General features: G+C 39.6%; 1 protein-coding gene across 1 annotated transcript in view; it reads right to left on the reverse strand.

Moving 5' to 3' along the window:
* SMG1 (SMG1 nonsense mediated mRNA decay associated PI3K related kinase) overlaps positions 1–24,609 on the reverse strand; it is a 72,098-nt gene that overhangs the window by 9,317 nt on the left and 38,172 nt on the right. Inside the window, exons 37-60 of the mRNA XM_077773199.1 lie at positions 23,930–24,147; positions 23,242–23,396; positions 21,626–21,848; positions 19,599–19,845; positions 18,975–19,204; positions 16,946–17,194; positions 16,303–16,441; positions 16,106–16,215; positions 15,766–15,984; positions 14,813–15,003; positions 13,698–13,870; positions 13,268–13,547; positions 12,536–12,808; positions 12,064–12,298; positions 11,574–11,800; positions 8,587–8,737; positions 8,286–8,475; positions 7,643–8,112; positions 5,059–5,196; positions 3,249–3,401; positions 2,438–2,617; positions 1,061–1,288; positions 237–448; positions 5–76 (exon numbers count right to left, since the gene is read on the reverse strand). Of these exons, the coding sequence (XP_077629325.1) occupies positions 5–76; positions 237–448; positions 1,061–1,288; positions 2,438–2,617; positions 3,249–3,401; positions 5,059–5,196; positions 7,643–8,112; positions 8,286–8,475; positions 8,587–8,737; positions 11,574–11,800; positions 12,064–12,298; positions 12,536–12,808; positions 13,268–13,547; positions 13,698–13,870; positions 14,813–15,003; positions 15,766–15,984; positions 16,106–16,215; positions 16,303–16,441; positions 16,946–17,194; positions 18,975–19,204; positions 19,599–19,845; positions 21,626–21,848; positions 23,242–23,396; positions 23,930–24,147 (4,963 nt within the window). The remainder of the gene's footprint in view (positions 1–4; positions 77–236; positions 449–1,060; positions 1,289–2,437; positions 2,618–3,248; positions 3,402–5,058; positions 5,197–7,642; positions 8,113–8,285; positions 8,476–8,586; positions 8,738–11,573; positions 11,801–12,063; positions 12,299–12,535; positions 12,809–13,267; positions 13,548–13,697; positions 13,871–14,812; positions 15,004–15,765; positions 15,985–16,105; positions 16,216–16,302; positions 16,442–16,945; positions 17,195–18,974; positions 19,205–19,598; positions 19,846–21,625; positions 21,849–23,241; positions 23,397–23,929; positions 24,148–24,609) is intronic.

Raw genomic sequence — 24,609 nt, forward strand, 5'->3', positions numbered from 1 at the left:
TGACGTTGGACTCGAACATTCATTTGTTGCATCGGTGACTAAGGGTGATGCAAAACCCACTAAATTATTATAGATACTGAAATACAAAATAAAATGGCTCATTTATGAAATGTTTCACCAGATAACTACTTATAAATCTGAACAAAACTGAAAAAAATTAAATAAATTAAATAAGCAAAACTTACTCTACCAGATTTTTGCTTGCATTTTAAATTTAGGCCAGAAGGCATCCTTACCTCTGACTCTGTGTTTTCAGTTCTTTCAAAGTGGGAGTTATTTCCTGGAGCATTTCAACGTGTTCTTGACTTCGAACCTGACCCATAGCTTGGACTAATGTGAACAGCACCGTCTGAATGTTGTCTTGCCACGATTTGTATTCACCTAGGAACTGCCTGACGCTGCTCTCATAGGGGACATCTTCGCCGTCTGCCAGGGCGGCTTCTTCATCCTGGAACCCACATATTCATGACTGACAGAAATGGCATTTGTCTCAAGAGTTACTCAAAGACAGTCACATTTTAAGTCACAGGTAATAAGTGTTTTTCCAATGCATGTTTAATTTGTTTATCGTAATTAACTCCTTTTCTACAGGAGTCTTGTTTCCAGGACAAAATAAAAAGTCCAAGTAAAAATAAATCTCTGAGTTGAATGAGTCACTGTTTTGTAATGATGAAGTTATTTAGCTTTTGGGGGGGGGGGGCTCAGTTTCCTTACTATGGAGATTATGTAGAATACTGAAAGGAAGAGACAATATTTCATTCATTTTGGAGGTGAACTATACAGGCTTAGAGATAAGGGTGGGAGGAGGAAGAGATGTTGGAGATCTAAACACTTGGAGGCTACACTCAAGTTTCAGCTCTGTTGTTAAGTTACAGGACTTTGGGTGAATCAATTTCTTTAACCCTCAGTTTCTCTGGGTACAAAACCAGAAAAACTACTACCTACAAGTTGATAAAAACACAAATTAATGCCATTACAAAATCATTATTTTCCCAAATACAACTACTTGTAATTTTATGAAAGGAGGGAGCTGACTGGGTGTCACTGTTATCAGTCTTACCTTGGCCATGGCTTTCAGGAGGTGTTTGACATCTCCAAGTTGTCGGTTATGACCAGTGAGCACAGTCTTTATATTATCAACCAGATTCTGAATTGTTTCACAGACCGTTTCTATCTGTTGCTCTTTCTCTGTCTGAATTGCCCTCTGAGTAGACATATCCTGAGTCAGCTGTTTGTGTGCTGACAAAAGCCATTCAGAGCTGCCAATAGGCTGTTCAAGACTGGTGTCCTTAACAGAAGAAGGATTTGATTTTAGACATTAGATGAAATAAATAATGGAAGATTCTTTCCGTCATCATCACCATCAAAAGATACTAGTAACTCAAGGTGACACAAAGAAATTCATTTGCTGAGTCATGAACTAATGACCTACAAAATAGTTTATTTATATCTAGAATAACAAAGATGATCTAAATCTAGGACCCTAAACCCAGTATAAATCACGCTTTCAAAGGCCACGAGAGCTTCCTAATGAAAGTCTCCCTGTAAAATATAAACACTGAACATAACAATTTGCTATTTTTGGACTTAGCCCTCCTGTCCAGCATTCACCTTCCACCAGCCCTCTGTCTGCTACCCAGTTTTCAGTGCATTTAAGTCATTTGCTATACTCTGTATTTCTCCTCCCTCTGAAACTCCACAAACTTCCAACTGTGGCTCTTAAAACTTTTTCACGTTTTTATTTTTTTTATTTTTATTATTTTTTTTTAATGTTTTTTATTTATTTCTAGGAGAGAGAGACAGCGTGATCAGGGGAGGGTCAGAGAGAGAGGGAGTCACAGACTGAAACAGGCTCCAGGCTCTGAGCTGGCAGTCAGCACAGAGCCCGACGCGGGGCACGAACCCACGAACCGCGAGATCATGACCTAAGTGAAAGTTGGAGCTTAACCAACTAAGCTACCCAGGCGCCCCAACTTTTTCACTTTTTAAAAAAATACAAATAGATTAAAAAAAAATTTTTTTAATGTTTATTTATTTTTGAGAGAGAGAGAGAAAAGGGGGCAGGGGGGCAGAGAGAAAGAGGGAGACAAGGTATGTGAAGCAGGCTCCAGGCTCTAAGCTGTCAACCCAGAGCCTGACGCAGGGCTTGACCTCACGAACCGTGAGTTTGTGACCTGAGCTAAAGCTGGACACTCAACCAACTGAACCACCCAGGCTCACTTTTTAATTCATTGTATTATTTATAATTAATAGGTTCCTTGGGGGGCTAAGAGCAAGATTTAATCATTGTTATATCCCTTATAACAACATCTTACATATAGTATACATACTGCATAAATGTAAATCACATGAATATATGGATTTTGAGGGCATGGCTCCGGCCTTATCATTTTCGTCAACAAGTCTCTTTACTCCCACACTAAGATTCGAGACTCACCACTCTCTGTAATAAACGAAGCTCTAACTCAGAGACCGAACTGTTAAACTGTGATGCAAATGAACACATTTGCTGACATCGTTTGATTAGTTCAAATAATGCAGCATCCAGGTTTAAGGCTTCTGCAGTTCTAGTTCGTAAACTTTCAAAATGAATGATATTGCTGCAGAGGAAAGTGACCTGTGAGGAGGTAAAAGAGGAATGGAACCACCACAGTAAGGGGGGAATGCAATTTTAATTTGACATGAAAAAATACTGCCTATTCATTTCCAGAATTCAGGACCAAATGAAAACTGTATGAATGTTTGACTCTCTTGGAGAACAGAAGTAAGCCTGATAAAGGCCATGAATAAATGCACTTTGTTCTGGTTGATATTATTAGGTCTGAGACGGTAAAAAGCACCTAAGTACAATTAGGTAAAAGTACCTTCTGTAAAACTGCTTTCGCACAGAAAATTTACTTCATAAAGATGATTTATTGTCACGCAGAAAAAAACAGTATCAAATCTTTGGGTCACCTTAGTTCCATAAAGAGAACCTCAGACAAATATGGAATTAAACTCCATATGTTCCAATAGACACTGAATCCACTTTATATGTAGCTGGGAGGCAGTAAAGGCCCAGGGAAAAAACTGGCTGTGAGCTCAGTCTAAAGAATGGATGCCCTTCACACCAAGGTCTATCAGGTCCCCCTTCCCAATGCTATGAACTTGAGGGTGGGCTCTCAAGCTACCCTTAGTTATCCCACATGCAACTTCCAATCAACTGTACAACTATTAACCGCAAAGATGGCACACACGGGTCAAAATACCTGGCTTGCTCTCTGGCTCTCTTTAAGGACAAGATTTCTTCTTTCCGCTATTGTGGCTTCAAAATCCTGCAGTACAGGTGCCAGTGCAGGGTTGGCACCACCTGCCCACTTGAGTCGCTGTTCGATACTTGCTTCAAGTGCTGCTAGCTTCTCCTGTAAAAGCCAGCAGAATCTCAGTGAATATTTGATACTCTCTAATTCCTACTGGGCATTTTATATCAATACCAGGGAGATTCAAAAGAAGCACATGCATAATTTAGAAAACATTTTAAACAAACACCTTTTGGAATTAATCTCAATTTCACTTTGAATAGATTCAACATGTCTGGGAAGGTAAGAAGTGGCTTTGGGTTTGTGTTAAAATTTGCAGAAGATTTTCATTTTTAAATAAAGTAGTCTTTAAAATGAAACACCTGCTACACCAAATTCCTAATACACTTTATGCGCTATCTGTAAGAAAATCCATTCACCATTTGCAACAACGTGGATGGAGCCACAGAGTATAACACTAAGTGAAGTTAAGTCAGAGAAAGACAAATACAGGATTTCACTCATATGTGAAATTTGAGAAACAAAACAAGTCAACAAAAGGGAAAAAAAAGACAAACTAAGAAACAGACTCTTAACTAGACAGAACTGGTAGTTGCCAGAGGGGGGTCGCTGAGGAGAGGGGAGAAACAGATGATGGGGATTAAAGAGTACACTTATCATAATGAGCACTGAGCAATGTAGAGCAATATTGAATCGCTATCTTGTACACCTAAAACTAATGTAACGCTGTATGTTAACTAGAATTAAAATAGAAAGCTTAACTTTAAAAAATCCATTGATGCTTTTGATTGTGAAAGATGAAAATCAAATTCTCAGAAATTCAGAAGTTTATGAATAACAGTAAAAATCTATCCAGATTACCATGATAAGGAAGGTTTTTATGTAACACAATTACTTCACTATTTATTCAACACTTCAGGTAAAGGAATTCACATCCCTTGTCTTTCCTGCACTTCTCTCCTTTTCCTTCTCTCACACAAACACATGTCTAAAATTGAAAGGGCAGGTATTCTTCCTCCACAATTGAAAACTAGTCATAACACGTAATAGAGAAAAGGTACTTCCATCTTCAAAGACATGAGCGCCAGAAAGTTTCGTTAAAAATGTAAAAATTATAGGTGATTACACTTGATTTTGTACTAACATTAATTTATAAAATGAGCAGAAAAACATCAGTTACTACTAGGTACATGAGATATAAGGGTACACAATATAAATATATATAACCATAATCAAGACCTGCTTCTCTTATTTAAAAAAGGGAGGGGAGATTAAATATTAGGCAGAAATGACAAAGAAATACAGTCAGCAATAAAAAGAAAACATTCTTTTGCTTTTGACATCATAAATACCATTAATTACACAATAGAGAAAAGAAATGCCTAAGCTTTCTAAATTTATATAAGCCAGACAGAATTGCTTATGTACAGTTCTGAACACAAATTTTTCTAATCACCAAAGTTCCCTTAATGCATAAAGGGAGAGTGATCATCAAATCCATCAAAAACCTGAAATATTTAGTTTGTCTCTGTTCTTGGTTCAAAATACACTGCTTAGTAGCAGGACTAGATTTGGCTACCTTGGAGGGTAAGGAAAAAAGATAAATTACAAATCAAAGTGAAAAAGTAGTATGTCCCTGTGGCTCAGAAGCCAAGGGCAGACCTGCGGACACGCGGACCCACACAGCACTGACATTTCACCACAGTGCAGGTGCTCTCTGAAAGGAAATGGGCTGCAAGTAAGGTCTGACCAAACACACCTGAACTGTTGCAATTGAAGTTTCAATTTGGCTCAGAGTATGGAGTTTCTTTTTCATGCTGGTTAGGATGGCAGACCGAGGGGGAGGTGTGACTGACATGGCTTGTGGTCTATTGATAAGGAGGTCTTCATGCTGCCACTGTTTAAAGAAAAGGCAATGTAATAAAATCAGCAGGAAAAAAAAAAACCTTTAGATAAAGAGATGGGAGGTATGAATTAGGACTGGGGGGGGAGGAAAAAAAAATAGCTGCAGCAAAGCAAGGCAGGCAGAGAAGTGTAAGAGCAGAAAAATTACAAAATAATCACAAACAGGTGAAAAATTTCCTAATGTAGAGAATGGCTGATGAATTTCTTCAATCAGTGATACACAACATCTAAGTAGTGATTCTGAAGATGTTTCCAAGTCTATGCAGAAGTTTAGTACACAATCCCCCCCAAAACAACATCTCCAGTTAGGAGGTTGGAACAGGTACTGGGGGAAGGGAGGGGCTGTCCAGCATGAGGCTAAACAAGTGATTAAAGAAACGATGGCAGCAGTCACAGAAAAAAACCTTCTCCAGAGCAGAAGCAAGGCGCAGGCAATTGCTGACAGAGGATCAAGCATCTTCCATTTTAAGGGTGGCCCCAGAAGGCCAACTGAGCTATAATTTAAAAGTAATACATTGTGCTTTCAGATGAAGAAACCTGAAAGGAGTTTTACGTTTTCCATATGGCTGTCAATTTTTTAAGGGAATAAACTCTAAAATGTATAGAATAGTAAAACTTTCAACATTACATTTTTTAGGAGAAAAAAGTTTTTAAAAACTCCAATGTGTTAGAAAGACTATTAATACATTATAGAAACAATTTCAAAACTTGAATAAATTACTTTTCTTTATGCGCTAAAAAAAAACAACACAGCTAATGATAAGACTGCCAAGAGAAGGAAATACACTGGTTCCCTGCACTGAGCTATAACCACCAATTCCACCACTGGGAAGCTGCTTCAACATAAATAACACCAAGTAACCACTGTCTGTACCAAACAGATCCCAAGAAAATGGCAGTCCCCAAATATGACTCCATGAGTTATATAACCTGTTTAAAGCTACTGAAAATACTGAAGCCTATATTGGGGGAGGGGAAGGAATAGCTACAATTTATACTGTGTTTAGCATCTTAAATAAAACATAACTATTTTTTTAACATTTATTTTTAAATGTTTATTTTTTTGAAAGAGAAAGAGAGACAGACCATGAAAGTGGGGGAAAGGAGCAGAGAGAAAGGGAGAAAAAGAAGCCAACAGAGCAGATCTCGGGGCTCAAACCCACAAGCCATGAAATCATGGGTGAACCGAAGTCAGACGCTTAACCGACTGAGTGACCCAGGTGCCCCTTTTAACGTTTATTTTTGATGGGGGGAGAGGAGCACAGAGAGAGAGACAGACAGACAGACAGACATCTAGAATTTGAAGCAGGCTCCAGGCTCTGAGTTGTCAGCACAGAACCCAACAAGGGGCTCAATCCCACGAACTACGAGATTATGACCAGAGCCAAAGTCTGAGCCAGCCAGGCTCCCTGAACCTCATTTTTTTTTTAAGTTTATTTATCTATTTTGGGAGTGGGGTGGGGCAGACAGAAAATCCCAAGAAGGCTCTGCACTGATGGCCTATTTGGGGCTCCAGCGCACAATCTGTGAGGTCATGACCTGAACCAAAATCAAGAGTCAGACTCTTAAATGACTAAGCCACCCAGTGTTCCATATAGAACATCATTTGGGGGGGGGTGGGGGGGGTTAAGTTTATTTGTTTATTTTTGAGAAAGAGAGAGAATTCCAAGCAGGCTCTGCCTGCTACCCAACACCACCCCTGCCCCAGTGCAGAGCCCAATGTGGGGCTTGACCTCACAAACCACAAGATCATGAGTTGAGCAGAAATCAAGAATCAGATGCTTGATCAACTGAGCCACCCAGGTGCCCCTAGAACATTCTTAACGCTCATAGTCCTCAACCCTTGCAAGAGGTACTATCCCCACCTTAGGGAAGTTAAACTCAAGATTCATATACCTGAATTCAAATCCATCTCACCCTCAAAGCCTGTGCTGTCATACTGCACTCCCCACCGCCCCCCCAAATAATCAAGGACAAAAACTGGCTTCTCAAAAAAATAATTTCCAAATGATAACAGATTTTATGCACAAAGCTGGTAACATCATTAAAGCAACAGGGAAACAGAAGTCACCTGAGAAATAACGTCAATTATATGTTAAATCTTACAGGAGGCTTATTCACATAATGAATAAATTCACAAGCATTAGAAATTATATTTACAAGTAATACTTAATGACACAGACAATACCAAACATACAACGTTGATGGAAACGAATTCAAATGTCACAAAGTATAAACACAAAATACTCTCAACTATATGGAGCGGACACAAGAAATAACTGGAAAGAAGCGCCAAAATGCTAAAAAGCTGGGTTTGCTGCAAGCTGGCACAATTCAGGATGTGTATATATATATTTTTCCCTTATATTGTTTTATGTTAATTCCCCCAGGTTTTCAAATTCCTCTTTTGGAGAAAATCACATTAGAAAAATACTTACTTGAAACATGGCAATATGCAGCTGGACACGCTGCAGGCTTGTCTTACAAGAAGAAATACTGGTTTCCAGCCTGCGCACCAAGTCATGCTTCTTCCAGGCAGTGTCATAGGAACTCGCTAACACAGTTGCCCTGTTCATGACCAGCTGAGAAAACTTCCCAATCTGGATGTTGTGCTCCACCGCTTTCTTACAAAGATCATCAACAGAAACTTTGCTTTCAGCACCAAAATCCTTTGCCTCTACTTGAGCAATAATGTCTACACCTAGAGCACTGATAAAACTGCAGAGGGTGAGTCCTAAGGCTTGGTTTGGAAGTCCAATCAAGAGCTGCCTCACAAAGTCGGCTGTGAATGCCTTTATGGGTTTGGCCATCTGGTCTTCACTGAAACAAGAGTTTCTAAAAAGGGTTTTCACATTGACAATCTGTACAGGCCCATTTACAGTATTCTGATCTTCAAGTGAACTCGATCCTAAAAAAGGAAAATCTTCTTAAAGTATCTCATGCCAAGTAAAATAAGGTAATAATACTGCTCATTTAAAAACAAGACTTTATGAACATACAATTAAATTAAGCCCACTCCATCCTGCCCCATTCCAAAGTTCTATACAACTAAATCCAGCATGTTTAAATGTGAAATATTACCTGACAAAGTTTTAGAAAATGTACCACAGAGCCTGAAGAACTCCTTAATTGTCTGTAGTCTTTTTAGAAAGAAAATTTCTTCTAGCACCTGCCGGTGATTATCATCATCAAAAAAATTGACCTGGGTACTCCTCGCTTCCCTTATAATGTCAATCTTTCGCCAAGCTATCGGAATTTCCATCTTGTTTAACTATGTAAAAGAGAAAAGAAAAGTTCATTTCTCCACTCTTTGTACCGCACACAACTTTACTATACTATATTATAAATACTTGCATTATTTATTCAGAAAATCAATATTTACCTTTTCAATTAGTAAGCCAAAAGCAGTTTCAACTTGGGCAAACATGCCATCAAATGCTACCAATAGCATCTGGCCAGCTGACATTTTTGGTGTTTCATCAACTGAACCATTTCTTGGTTGGATTAATTCACCATATTGAGCATGAAGTATTCTAGAGAAAAAGAAAAAGGAATTAAAATCCTAACTGAAGAGTACTAAATTTGGGGGAGAGCACACAAAAGGTCAACAAGTGTCAGAGCTAGCATACGATCCCGAAAAGAAATCTTGTTGTATGAAGAGTATTACGGTAAAATGACATGTAGTGTCCACCACGATGTGAAGTTAATTATTCCAATTCAGTATCAGTGATTGTTCATGTGATTACATTTAATGCAAACCTGAATTATGACAATTTTTTTTTAAATATTTTTATTTTATTTCTAGGAGAGAGAGAGAGAGACAGCGTGAGCAGGGGAGGGTCAGAGAGAGAGGGAGACACAGACTTTGAAACAGGCTCCAGGCTCTGAGCTGGCAGTCAGCACAGAACCCGACGCGGGGCTCGAACCCACGAACTGCGAGATCATGACCTAAGCGAAAGTCGGACGCTTAACCAACTAAGCCACCCAGGCGCCCCTGAATTATGACAATTTTTAAAAGAACCATATCATATATTACAGTCTCATTTTACACAAAGAATGTAAAATAATATAACTGCCCAATAACTGTCAAGAATCACAATTCTAAAGCTCGAGGACTCAGCAAAAATTGTCAAGGATGTTCACGCTACTGTCACATGACAGAGCCAACTAAAGACAGTAAACTCAAATGCCTGCCATCTTTGGCAAGCGTGATTTTGAATCGTGCATAGTTTGAGCACAGGTTTTCAGAAATTCACCCTGTTCATCATCATTAATTTAAGACTTCACAGTGGCTTATGGATCAAGTCACTATTCTGAAAATTTTATATAAAAATACAAAAACAGCATTCCTAATACCTGCAACTAGTATCAGTTAATGTCACTAATTTTAACTAGATTTTCAACTTCATCAGACACATATATGGACACTGCTATAAAGTCATTAAGAAAATTTAAAAACCAGGCTAACTAGAGCACTTTTTAATGGAAAAAAGAGCTACAAGATGCTATAAAATTTTTCTTAAGAAAAAAAAAAAGCTGTAACAGAAACAAGCATGAAGTTTGTCACCCAAATCATACATAAAGAGTGAACAATTGTCCATTTGAGGGTAAGGGAAATCTGAATTAGATATTAAGGGAAGATAAATGAGGGCTGAAATGTAGTAAGAAAGAAACGTGTACTGATTTACATCTCACTGTTGAAACAAAATTCAATGATAAAGATATGATGCAAATAATCTAAACCATCATCTAGCTGACATTTATGTTTACATTTTAACAATCACACTCATTTTTTTTTTTGTATGGAGAAATAATTACAATGAAACATAAAATAGGAAAATTTTGAATGCAGAAAACATTAAAGAATTATTGTTAACATTTTAAGTAAAGTAACGGCACCATGATTAAGAAAAATAAGTTTAGAGGCACCTGAGTGGCTCAGTTGGTTGAGTGTCCAACTTCAGCTCAGGTCATGACCTCGCAGTTCATGAGCCCCACATTAGGTTCTGTGCTGACAGCTCAGAGCCTGGAGCCTGCTACGGATTCTATGTCTCCCTCTCTCTGCCCCTCCCCTGCTCACAGCGTCTCTCTCAAAAATTAATAAACGTTGAAAAGAAAAAACAAGTATGTTTAAATTCTAGATACATATACTTCCTGCGTTATTTAAGAATAAAGAGATAACTGGAAACTAATTTGACAATAAACTATTTGTAAAAAAAAAAATATTCCACCTGACTAAGATGTAAGTATAAAGAGGAAACCATGAAAGTACTGGCCGAAAAAAAAAAAAAAAAAAGAATAAAGAGATACCTGCTTCAAAATAATTGGGGCAGTACAACTAAAAAAATTTTTTTAACGTTTATTTAGTTTTGAGAGAGAGAGAGAGAGAGAGAGAGAGAGAGAGAGAGAGCAAGCAAGATTGCAAGCAGGGGAGGGACAGAGAGAGAGACACACAGAGAATCTGAGGCAGGCTCTGGTTTCTGAGCCAGCAGCAAAGAGCCTCACTCAGGGCTCAAGCCCACAAACCAAAGGTAGTAAAGTGAAGGTTCATTCTACTATTCTACTTTCTTCTATCTTTGAATTTTCTCATGGGAGGCAGCACAGTAGGTCAGTCCATTTCACCTCTCTCAATTACACTCTCTGGGGTCAACGGGACACGAGAATGCCAAGGAAAAAGGTCTTGAGTCACCAGAAAGGGGTGCAGAGCTCAGCCATGGGTAGAGTGGATGGCTAGAGGAACCACCCCAACCTTCCCAGGTCCCAAAGTCAAATTGTTCTTCCTGGACTTATGATGAAAAACATAATGTTCAGTATCTAAAACAAACTAAGTTTAAGCAAAGTTAAAAACATTCACCTGAAGTGAGCTATATACTCCGTTAGCTAACTAAACTGGCCCAGATGATTTCATAGAGTTCTGAGAGCTGGCTTAAAAAATACCACACTCCATTCCGTGTGTGTTCCTATGGTGAAACACCACACACGTATATGTGTTGTGTATGTGACAGAATGGCATGGAGCCACACGCATGCAGACGAGCATGTGTGTAACTAGTGAAATCTCAGGAAGCCCTGCTGAGTGTAGCAACATCCCTTCCGCAGTGTCGCCACAGCCCCATCAGCAGGCGAGATGCTAACGCCGCAGGAAGGAAGACCCGTGCGTGAGACGTCCCTGCACACGGTTTTTACAACTTCCTGTGGATCTGTAATTATTCCCAAATAAAAGTTTTTTAAAGGTAAGTATTTAAGCGTTTGTAAGTAATTACATCTGCTGTATAATTAAAACTAAACATAGCAAAATGAGAGCTGAGAACCCCTTTATCTGGCTTCCCATGTCTTTCCCAAGGAAACGGCACAGCTAGCATTCACTTGCCTGGCAACATCGATGTAGTGAGCATGCGTTTCTTCCTCGAGTCCCATGGCTGCATTTCTTAAATAGGCCTGAAGGGACTCCACCAGAGTCTGCAGGGCGGCGCCGTCCGAGGCCTGCTCGATAAGGCTGTCCAGCTCACGAAGCATGCTTTCTAAAGTGTGCTCTCCTTTCATCAAACATCTCAGTGCTTCTGGAAATATGATTTGCCGGAAATTTGAATTTAATTCCTACAAATATGTGAGAAATAGATTTTAATGCTTTCTGAGTTGAGATTAGTTATACATTTAGAGGCTTAGTGCCATAAATTAAGAACTTATGAAACTATAACCAACATATTGCCACAAGCCTCTCAGCGATCTTAAAGTGACCAATTAAGCAGCATTAAAAGGGAAAAAGTCAAACTGCTTTTCTGAACCAGAGACATTAAGAAGTACAGTGTTCAATATCTAAAACACACTTATCAACTTTAAGCTAATTTAAAAGTGTTCACCTGAAGTGAGGTGTATACTCCATTGGCTAAGTGAACTGCCTCGGAAGCCTCCATGGGGTTTGGGATGTCCAAGTCCTGCGGCACCAGGTGGCACTGTTTGAGTAACTGCACCAGGCACGTGACGTTGCCGCTCATGCTGCAGAGCTCCTCCAGGAACCAGGCTCCGTCCCGGGAGGTCAGATCCACCAGCTGCTCACCCGCACTTGAAGCTGCACCTTCCATCATCAGGTTCCGCCTAAACACAATTAAGTATTTGTAAAGTGAAACCCACTCAGCTACACTCATTCACGAAAGTGACTACCTCAAAATCGAAAAGGGAAGTAAAGCAGCTGTGACACTGGGTAAGGCTAAGGACGGTACAGAATGTCTGCCTTTTAAGTTCGGGACTAAACAAAAGACACGTGAAATCTCAAAGCAGCATCAATGTTTTCAAGACAACGAAATGGTCTCAACAGGAGGTTGGCTGACTCACCTTGTAAGGGTACAAAGGGCCGAAATAATGACACTTGCTAAACTCAGAGATCCTTCTTCTCCATTCTCATGAAGAAAAACTTTAATACATCGTTCAATTTCTTTCAACTGATCTTCACAAACGGGCACAGTGACAGCTTCCTGTTTCAAGCGTTCCACTTGCCTAATAAGCCTGCTGTTTATGTCTGCAGCGTACCGCTGCAGAGTCATTTCGGTGGCCGTGATGAACTGACACACTGTTGGGGGGGGCTGGGGGGCATACTGAATTTCGTATCTATAAAACCAGAGAGAGGCACTTGTTTACATCATATCCACACGTGACACAGGACAATATGGAATACTGCATGTGATCCTCAAACCTTACACAGTAGGAATCGTGATTTCCATTTTTACAGAAGTCTTAGGAACTAAAGTAACTTTCCAAGATGACTCGTTAATGAGAGACAGATCACTGTTTGAGTTTAGCTCTCTTTACCCTGATCCACTCACTATGACACCGGGACACATTTTTTTTTAATTAGGGGAAACATACTGTCTTATGAGGGAAAGCATGAGCTCAAATTCTCTTCAAACCAAGAAAAAGGGATTCCGTTTAAAATTCCATCCATCAACCCGTTCTTTCAGAAAAAAATGAAATATTATGCATGCATAATAACAATAACAATAATAATTTGCACACAACTTTGCTTCCAATCATATGGGAAGTTAAAAAAATTACGCATGATCAACTTACTTCCTGTAGAGCTCCTGACAGCGCTCTACTGTGATGTTACAGATGAGCTCTTCCATCCAGGTCTTCCACTGTTCAATGCGATGTTTCTGAAATATGGCCTTCGGGTACTGCAGAGCCACGGTCGCGTAGTGATGTAGCTGCTCCAGGCAGCCCCGAAGCATGGAGCGCCGCTGCTGGAGAAGGGCGCCCACCTCCCCCTCCAGCTGCTCGCACTGGCTAATCAAGTGGGCCTGGCCAGCGTTCTGTAGAAAGGCTGTCGCTGGCACATAGCTCGGAGGACCTTTTGGTGAAAGGGGACTATTATTAATAACAGTGCAAATGTTCCCCATCAGCAGTCACTGAAAGGAGCACAAACCAGAACCCCACACATAAATAATAAACCATCCAAAATTCACAGGCTCATGTTTATCTAAAATAAATCAACTCATACCAAGGTCCATTTGTGTGCTGATCTCCTGAAGCAAACTCGCAAGCTGTGTTGCTTCTAAATTATTGAACGCAGCCTGATAATGGGTTATCCACTGTTCAAATTCATTCAGCTTCACCTGGATTGCTTCCTGAACAGCCCTTTGCTGAGTCTGTAGTTGAGTGTGTTCAGAATACCTAAGAGGAAGAAAAAAAAAATTTTAATTGGTTCTTTCTTCTATGTACTTCTATAACCTTGATTTTCCTCACACTTGGGACTGCCTGGTAAGCTCCTTTTCAATCTTCAGGGCAGTGCTCAAACACCCCTTACTTCTCTGACTTTTCCCATAACTCTCTCAACTATACTCACAACATTCTAAATACAATTCTCTACCACACCTTCCAGGTTTTGAGTTATCTTCAGCATAAAAGACAGAAGCTTGACAGATCTTTATAATCTCGGGGACCCGTGCAGTGTGTTACATTTGCGTATTTACCATGTTTACTGAACACCTACTCTGTACAAGGTTCATTCACTTAGATCACCCTAGTTTAATGCTTAACTCAGCAAAATGGATAAAATACCTGCCCCTGTACTAATGAATAAGGATCCAGATACAGACTGTAGAGAGAAACCCAAAACCCAGGATTTCCTGAATCCACGTTCATATTCTAACCACCATACCCACCCCATCTCCCATAATTACCCACTAAACATTTCAATTAAATATAAAAAAGCAGAAAATTTAAATGAATTTTTATGTATTAAGATTCTGAAATTTCAGTCCTTGGGAATGTTTTCATCATTTATGTAAACTGCTGTAATAATTCTAATTCAAGTTGACAATGTTTACACAAATATGAAAATTCTCCTTCGTGGAGAATTTAGAAACAAGAGTTTAGGGCACCTGGGTGGCTCAGTTGGTTAAGCATCTGACTTTAGCTCAGGTCATGATCTCACAGTTCATGGGTTTGAGCCCCGTATGGGGCTCTGTGCTGACAGCTTGGAGCCGGGAGCCCACTTCAGATTCTTAGTCTCCCTCTCTCTCTGCCCCTCCTACCCTCCCTCCCCCTCTTTAAAATACATAAACATTAAAAAAAATTTTTTTTTAAAGAAACAAGTGTTTAACACTTTTAAACCTGTGTTGCAGAGTGTGAGAAGGATGGTCCACTCCTTCTGCTCCTTCTAGAAACTCTATTTCTTCTAGCAGTTTACCCTGCAGCTTTTCCACATCTGTCAGTTGCTCTTGCAAGCTTAGGTATTCATCTAAGCTGCTGTCCAGCTTGGGAAGCACAACCAGCATCTCATCCCTATTCTTAAACCAGTTCACCTATAAAAAGATAATTATGATTAGAAAGATTCTTACAGGGTCTCAACTAACTTTGAGACAGCACAGACAAGTGCCAGAAGGAACATGTTAGAGGGACATCCTGTCCCTTACAATTTACTTTACAAATAAAGATAACCAATGCGCTCAAGTTCATATAGCCTAAATAGAGACTCAAATCCCACAACAGCATGTAGTTACCACCAAGCCACATAAAACAGTGTTAGCATCACTGGCTACCACAATATTAAAACTAAGACTGAGGGGAGGCTATCTAATTAAAGAACACCTAAAATCATCACTGGTAAACACATTTCAATGTATTAAAAAGGGTCTAATTTTTTTCAAATCATGAACCCACCTCCAGTGAATAGGAGTGTGATTGTGTGTCTTTGTAGGGGAGCATTTCCTACTAAAAAGACATCAAATTGCCCTATTTCACTGCCATTTCAATGTTATACATGACAGTCCTCTAAAAATAATTTTTTTAAGGACAGTTTTAGGGGCACCTGGGTGGCTTAGTTGGTTACATGTCTGACTTGAGCTCAGGTCAGGATCCTGCAGTTTGTGGGTTCGAGCCCCACGTCGGGCTCTGTGCTGACAGCTCAGAGCCTAGAGCCTGCTTCAGATTCTTTATCTCCCTCTCTCTGTGCACCCCCCCCAAAATAAACATTAAAAAAATACTATTCCTATGCAATATAGTTTTACCCACTTTTTGATGGCCACGTTCACTAATAAAAAGATGGTTATTATCATTGCCTTCACCTTAATTTCAGCTACTCTGGAAGAAAAGAGGCTGCGGGTGATCTCTCGCTCCATCTCTCTCTTGCTCTGCTTGCTCTCAGCCTGCTGGCCACCTCCACCATAGACAGCGCCAGCAAACCCGGCCTCGCCCCCAGCGGTCCAGTCCACCAGGGGGTCATACACAAAGGCCTCCAGCAAAGTCAGCAGAGTCTCTCTGCCACGCCGCATAATGTGTAGAACCTGCTTTCAGAGAAGTTTTATCAGGTTTTGCCACAAGTTTCCTCACTAAAATGTCATTTTTCATTCCATAAGATGTGTTAATTTAATAGGTACATTAAAAGGTGTAAGGGAAACAGCGTACCTGCTCACATGAAAGCCTAAAAACACCTTCTACTCCAGTTACACCCAGTGCTGTTTCAATGTTCTGTGTCATTCGGAATGGTACCTTCTCAGGAACTCTAAGGCTTTTACCTTGAAAAGACAAACTGTTATATTCTGTCCTTTCACCAAAAAACATTTGACCCTCACATAAATATAAAAAGTACAATTTAATTTTACCTTTTTCAAAGCAAACATTGTAATCTATGTGAACCACCTCTCCAGTCGTCATATCTATGAGAACATTATCCAGATGTCTATCTCCAAGGCCAATTATGTATCCGACCATAGACATGACCGCGGTAGATCTGGCATAAGACTAAACAAGAGGGGTTGGGGTGAGGAGAGCAAGTTGTAACACCATCAGCAAATTTCCTTCCAACACAGACTTGATGCTTCAAAATTTACAGAACACTACCATCCCACTTCCCCGTTTCTGACTAGCTGGCACTCCTCGGGGCCGCTACAAGTGGCCACAGAAGCTCTGTGCGGAGCAGCAGCTCACCGCACCACAGTCCTGGTTGGTTATACTTAGTATCGGAATGCTGGATTTAGAAAACACAACTATTTTCAGCCTCCCTAGTTTCTCCCTTTCTCAAGTTTTTATTCTTTCATCTCATCCATAATGCCCTCTGTTCTGCCCACACACAGTCATGGCCATGCATCATAGAAATAAGTGCGATGTGAGATTCAAATACAGTTCTCGAACTTCCAGGTCTGGAGAGAGACAAGGGGGAAGAGAAGGAGTGTGAACAACACACACGAGACAGGGAACGGGCAAAGAAACAGTAATACTGATTAGAGCTCCCAACAAAGCACTTACCTGTGTGACTCTCCACCATTCATCAGGTGTGGTACAAGATGACCAAAGTTCCTTAGCAAGGAGATTTGGGGGGGTGGCCTCCATTAACTCTTCCAACACTGCCTTCATTACATGAAGAGGCCAATCTCGTCGGGACACATCCAGACTAAGTCCAACTGCTTTTAAAGCAGGGCCAATTTTACTATAATAAAGTTCACTAGGACGAGGTACAATTCCAGGATTCTGAGGCGTTTGGTAGGAATCTTGGGCCTTAAAAAAATTTTTTAATAAAAAAAGTTAATTTTATTTAAATAAAGAGTACTTGGAATATAAAGTAGTATTTTTTTTTAATTTTTAATGTTTTATTATTTCTGAGAGAGCGAGAGAGACACTGTGAGCAGTGGAGGGTCAGAGAGAAAAGGAGATACAGAATCTGAAGCAGGCTCCAGGCTCTGAGCTAGCTGTCAGCACAGAGCCTGATGCGGAGCTGGAACCCATGAACTGTGAGATCATGACCTGAGCCGAAGTCGAACGCTTAACAAACGGAGCCACCTAGGCACCCCTATAAAGTAGTATTTTAAAAACTGATTTTTGAGTGGCATTTTCCATCTACGCAGCCAAATTCCACACACCAAATAGATAATTCTTCTGGAAGATAATACATCTTTCTTACCATCTGCAGATCTTCTTTTTTTTTTTTAAGTTTTTTTTTTAATGTTTATTTTTGAGAGAGACAGAGTGTGAGTGGGGGAGGGGCAGAGAGAAAGAAAGGGAGACACAGAATCTGAAGCAGGCTCCAGGTTCTCAGCTGTCAACACAGAGCCTGACACGGGGCTCCAACTCACAAACCTCGAGATCATGACCTGAGCTTAACCGACTGAGTCACCCACGCACCCCTAGAGATCGTCTCTTAATTAGGTACTATGATTTTATTGAAAACTTGGTCTATTGTTCTGTTTTCTTGAGATTCAATTCAAACTCAACATCCAATTTACATTCTTCTTTGTAACATATAATTCTATTTAAAATTTATCATTAATTTGGAACACCTGAGTGGCTCAGCAGGTTAAGCACCCAACTTTTGATTTCTTTGGCTCAGGTCATGATCTCATGGTTCCAGCCCCATGTCAGACTCTATGCTGACAGCACGAAGCCTACTCCGGATTCACTTTGTCTCCCTCTGTCTCTGTTCCTCCCCCACATGTATGGTCTCTTGCTCCCTCTCTCAAAATAAGCTTCAAAATTTATTATTAATGTATGCAGAAATTTCATTCTTCACTGATAAATGACTTCATCATCAATATAAAATTAACAACACTCAGACAAAAATTTAGCGAGCACCTCACTAATTCTCATCGTTAATCTACCCCTCAGTAACTGTTCTACAGCATTCTATGGTTATTTTTTAAACATGACTCCTTTCAAACTCTTGCTCCTTCCTATACCTACCCTAATTAGATTGTTTTGGCTAGATATGCAATCCTCAAGTTCAGACTGTATAAACCTTACTTTTACGACTATAGTGCTCGGTACTGCTCCTGCCACATACTCGGCACTCGGGTACTTAACTAGAATTAACTCTAAATTAAATCCCTAGTCTAAACCAAAATCATACATTTTCCCAGTCACATAATTAACTCTAATTGTTCATTATTTACATACTTAATTTAAAAGAAGCCAGGTTTCCAAGCTGTTTCTTATTTATAAGTTTAATTTAAAAGACAATAGTAAGAAAAAAGCACTAAGATATTAAATATCTATCAACTTACTGAGTGATCAATGACCATACTACTGCCCTACCTGCTCCCCCCTGTATTTGTCTAGAACAAGACTGTCAAATGTCACCATTCCTGCCTCTTAAAAGTTTTTATAAAATGTGCCTCAGAAACACTTTCCTAGATACCTTAAGTCTATTCTGTAGCATTTATATAAACTTTAAAAATGCTCAAGAACAGTAGCCTATGTAAGTTTTTCATACAGAATGAGAGACCAATATACTAGTTTATGTACATTCAAATAAAAGTATATGCATATTTGAATTTTAATCAACCTTCTGTGCTTGTAAGGCCGCTTCCCGCTGTTGCCATCGTTTGTAAAGACCAAATAAGGGTGTGGCTCCATCCACCCACTGGATCAGACCCGAACGTGTTCCCAGGGGCGTTACAGAATAGTGTCGAGCGTGGAAACGGGGGGTTTCCTGACGATTGATTGTAGCAAACATGGTATTCACAATAGACAGGAACTGCATTATTCTCTCATCCAGATGTAAATCTTCCAATCCTGTAGAACAAAAGTTAAAGCAGCTAGAGTGGTGACCAAATGGGGTAAAGTGCAGTGAGGTGGAGAAGCATGGGGGTTTACAAAGACACACTTCTGTGTATCCTCTCAACTGAAGCAGTCAAAAACTGAGACCCAAAGAAGCACAATGATAGTGTTAGAGAACATTCCATTTAGTCACAAGGTATTAGACACTAGAATTATTAGCTATACCTCATTGCTGCTTATATAATAAGTTCTTAAGCAAAGAGACAGTAGGAAATGGAAAATCTTACTACACAGCATCCAACCATGGCCATTCAAAATCACGGCCAGGCTATTCACCTCAATCCTCTCCCATCACATTTCACACACAAAGCGTTCAAAGTCAGACAAATGTTCTTCTTTTAAGCCCCACCTTTGAACAGGTAAGGATAGCTCTTCCCATCTGACCCCAGAAAGAGAAGTTTCTTTGGCTTGGTTTTAGTAGGTAAGATGGTGATGGTTCCGCCCACACTGTGAATTGTGACAGTGTCTCTAGCTGACACCTCTCCAGGAAGAGCAATTTCGGTGTTAGTCATGGCAGCCAGCCAGGGGCTGATTTCTTCCAGACGCAAGATGTAACTTGCACGTTTCTGTGCTCTCTGTTGCAAACTCAGCATTATCTATATTTAGAAGATGGAGAAAAACAAGTTCACGTTATCATTACAACACTTATTTTCTAGAAACCACATTCAACTGGCGTAACAGTAAACTTAAAATACCAACACAGATACTTATTATAGTTCCTATATTTAATTTGAGGTTACATATTTGGGCCATCCTGAGAAGGGAAATACTGCTATGCGAGTATGACTGAGGTGATTTCTACTTTGTTCAGACTGACTTCTCTGTCCAAACAACCAATGAAATCACAGCAGATGGAAGGAAAGCACTGCTGTGATCCCAATATTCAGACCTTGTAATGAGCTAATCCCTCACTGTTAAGCTATGTTTGATGAGTGCCACATAACAGTCCTTACAAAACAGCAAGAGATATACCTGACAGCTGCTGGCTATCAAGTAGATATACTATTAGAGCTCTGACCACTTACAGTATGTACAGTAACACAACAACCCCTTCTAATAACTCACAAGGAGTGAATCGCATATGTAGGTGTATCCCTGCTTGTGGCTAACTCAATAATGTGCATCTGAATTAATGAACTCTGGGTTCTGCTTTCATGTGAAAAATCTGTAATCAATCTGTAGTGAGCTTTGTTCCATAAAAGGAAAAATATAGCTGGACACACCCCAAGTATCCATGGACAGGACAATGGATAAACTGTGGCATTTTCCCATAATAGATCAATGTTCACCTGCATATAAAATATGGATGAACCATAAAAAAAAAACACCATAAATCTAATGCCAATTCATCAATAATGGAAGTAATAAAAAAAGTCACATATATATATATATGACATATATATGTCATATATATATGTGTGACTTTTTTTATTACTTCCATTATACACACACACAGGGGGGTGAGGGAAGGGGGGGAAGGAGACACAGAAGCAAGGGGCTATTGGTGGCATATAAGCAAACAAGTTCTGGCTGGGCCACAACAATAAACTTCAGCCTTCATGTTAGTGCTCTAGTCTTATGCTTCTAACTTATGTCCTATGAACTTAGCATGTACTCTAGTTTCCTCAAGATTGCACTTACTCATTAAAGTCAGGTGGACTCTTTCTACACTATTTTTTAATAGTCTTCTCATTGCTAAAGTTAAGCAAGGAAATTAGGAATAATAAAGATAAGGGATAAAGAAAGAATAAAAAAAGAAAAACCTACAAGGTGATAAATGTTCTCTTAAAATAATGGTGCTGTTGCTATACCAGGTAAGAATAAAAGAAAATACACAAGTAAGGGGACCAAAACATACAAGAAAGGATTTTCAAATATTTAAAAATGCTAATCATCCCCAAGTAGCATACTCAGAGCTGATTTTGAAATAGTTACTTATAAAAATTGATGTTGTTACATGTGAATATTTTATGTTAGAAATATTTAATACCAAAAAAAGAAACATTTAATACCCACACCAAAGAAAAACTATATATGTACGAGATTAAATTTTATAATCTTTTATCAAGACAATAAAGCAAACAATCAATATTTAGTTCGAGGCCAGACCCCTTCCTAGGCTCATTTTTTACAGTATATTCTTCCCTAGTGTGAACCTTCTCATAAGAGTTTGCTGCCCTCAGCCCACTCGCCCCCAAATTCTCAAAATAAAGAAAACACCTTTCTCTATGTTCCTCACAAGCAACTGGTCACAGGGTGCCTTCTAGGCGCCTACAAAAATCTTTTCCCACATTCCAAATAAGAGTCCCCATATGTAACGTTTGTATCTCATATGAAATTTCCCACTCTAGTAGCACTCTGGAGATTTTTCTGTACCTCTTTAAAGGGAATCCAGCTGCTTCCAGGCTTCGCAGGATTCGATGGTGTCTTCAGTTTTTCAAGAGCATTTTCAATTGCATCGCCATAGTTATCCTGAAACCACTTTTCATGAGGTGTTTCTGCAGGGGCTGCAGTGATGCTCCTTACATGCTCCAGGGCAAACACGATGGGCTTCATCAAAGCCGTGTGCTTTTCCCGCATGATAGCAATTTTCTCTTCTCTGACCAGGAAGACATAAAACGTTTTACAAACACGGAACAGTTTAAATGCAACAACTGTAAGTAAATACTATCAAAGAGTAAACGCAATATATAAAGTACTGGCAAAGTAACTCACTAACACAGCATTGTAAAATATCCAGTACATGAGAGAGGAAGCGTTTTTCAACAACGCTGAATGAGAAAACTAGATATCCACTTGCAAAGGAATGAAGCCAACCCTTACCTTCCCTATACGATATGCAAAAAAATAACTCAAAATGGATCAAAGATCTTAAGAGCTAAGACTTTAAAACTCTTAGGAAAAAAATGCGGAGGAAAGGCTCCTGAAAACTGGATTTGGTAACAATTTCTCAACAAAAGGAAAAAGAGAAAAGCTGGGTGACTATATCAAACTTCTCTTATGTGCATCAAAAGACACTATTAAGAGTGAAAAGAACACACAAAAGAGAGAAATATTTGCACCTCATACATCTGAAAAGGGGTTAATAGCAAGAAGATACGGAGAACTCCTAAAACAAAAAACTCCAAAAAACCCAAATTAAAAACTGAGCAAAAGACATGAATACACATTTCTCCAAAGAAACTATTCAAATGATCAAAAGGCACATGAAAAGATGCTCAACATCACTAGTCACTAGGGAGATGCAAGTCAAAACCACAAGGAGATACTACTTCACACCCATCAGGATAGCTACTATACAAAAAAACCCCAAGAAATAACAAATATTGAGGAGGATGTGGAGAAACTGGAACTCCTGAGCACTTCTGGTGGGAGTGTAAACTAGTGCAGGAAAACAGCTGGGTGGTTCCTCTGTATTTCAAAGAGAGTAACAATATGACCCATGCAAATCACAAAATAACTGAAAACAAGTCAAACAGATACTTATACACTGATGCTCATAAAGAGCGCAACCCAAATGTCCACTGAGAGATGATGGCATAAACAAAATGTGGTATTACCCATACAATGGAATATTATTCAGCAATAAGAGGAAATTCTAATATCTGCCACAACACGGATGAACCTTCAAACATGCTAAGTGAAATTAGCCAAACACTAAAGAACAAATACCCTTGACTGCACTTACACAAGGTACTCAGAGTAGTCAAACTCAGAGACACAAAGTAGAACAGTGGTAAAGAGGGGCTAGGGTTAAGGGGCCATGGATGGTCAGTGTTTAATGGGTACAGAGCTCATGCTTGGCATGAGTAAGTTCTGGAAATGAACGGCAGTGATGGCTGCACAACACTGTACACATGTTTAATGTGACTGAATTACACTTAAAATTGGTTAGAATAACACATTTTATGCTCTGTGTATTTTACATTACAAGCAGGGATAGGGACCAGGGAGCAGTTTCGTTTTCAGGACAAAAGCGCATGAAAACATACTTGCGTAAGGTGTTGTTGTTCTGGACCCTCTTCACCTCGTCTTCCAGCTGCTGGATTCGTCTCAGGACATACATGTGTTGCTGTAACAGAACTCCCAACCAGAGCTCATCCCAGAGAACAGTGACCCTGCGCAGCTCAGCCACGAGCATCTGCACCTGCACATATGGTACATCCATATACGCTCAGCTACAAGTCCACAGCCAGCACAGTTCCGCAAACGCTAGAAATCACAAGCTCACTGTGTGCATCTTTTGTTCATTATACGAGCAGAGAACCATTGATTAGTGATTCTATCAATACAGATTTATAAAACCAGTACTGATTTGTAAAGCTAATTTCAATTACCCTAAAAGCTTTTTTGTTCTTCAAATAATATTTACATGACAGTTTTTATGGATGGGTTTTGTTTTTAGGTTGTTTTATGGGGAGGAGGAGAAGAAAATAAAACCTATTTTAAAAACATATGAACTGGGGCGCCTGGGTGGCTCAGTCGGTTGAGCGTCCGACTTTGGCTCAGGTCATGGTCTCGTGGTCCGTGGGTTCGAGCCCCGCGTCGGGCTCTGTGCTAACAGCTTGGAGCTTGGAGCCTGCTTCAGATTCTGTGTCTCCCTCTCTCTCTCAAAGATAAATAAGCATTAAAAGAAATTAAAAAAAAAAAAAAAAACATATGAACTGTGCTTTTCTGTACCTGTAACACCATGGTTGGATTCGCAGAGGAGAGTTTATCTACAATTTTGCTGTAGCAATCCTGCATCATGGCCTGGTCTTCATTTAATCCACTTTTAGGTTCATCCTTATTGCTATCCTGAGAGGTAGGAGGACTTCCTCCCTCACATTCAGAAACCAGCAATTCTTCTCCTTGAATATTGCCAAGCAAAGTTGGAATTGCAGAAGAGAACTTATTTCCTATAAGAAAATCAAGAATAAGGTACACTTTGGAGGTTTCTCCTATGCATGTAAGAAAACATCAGTAATCTATTTGATTGCAGGGCGCTCGCTTCACTAATTCGCCTTCTATGCATTAAACTGACCAAAAATCATAGATCTTATGCCTTTTATTAATATTATAAGCAAACAGAAGATTAAATAAATAAATGAATGAATGAATAAATAAATAAACGAGCCTCCGCAAATAAAGCTTTCTCACAGCCAGAGCCCTGAGCTTGGTTTCCTCCTTTTCCACCATTTACTCAGCTCATCAGTGAACCTGAGAACACGGACTCAATTTCTCTAAGCCTTAATGGGTTACTGTAAGGCTGAAGGTCACGTGTAAAACACATGCCCCACTGCGGGACTCAGCAGTTACTATCTCAGTAAGTCACAATTATTATTATTCTTATTGAAAAAAATCATAAACTCCACCGCTCT

Source organism: Crocuta crocuta, unplaced genomic scaffold (assembly GCF_008692635.1).
Source record: "Crocuta crocuta isolate KB4526 unplaced genomic scaffold, BGI_CrCroc_1.0 scaffold16, whole genome shotgun sequence".
Lineage (NCBI taxonomy): Eukaryota > Metazoa > Chordata > Mammalia > Carnivora > Hyaenidae > Crocuta > Crocuta crocuta.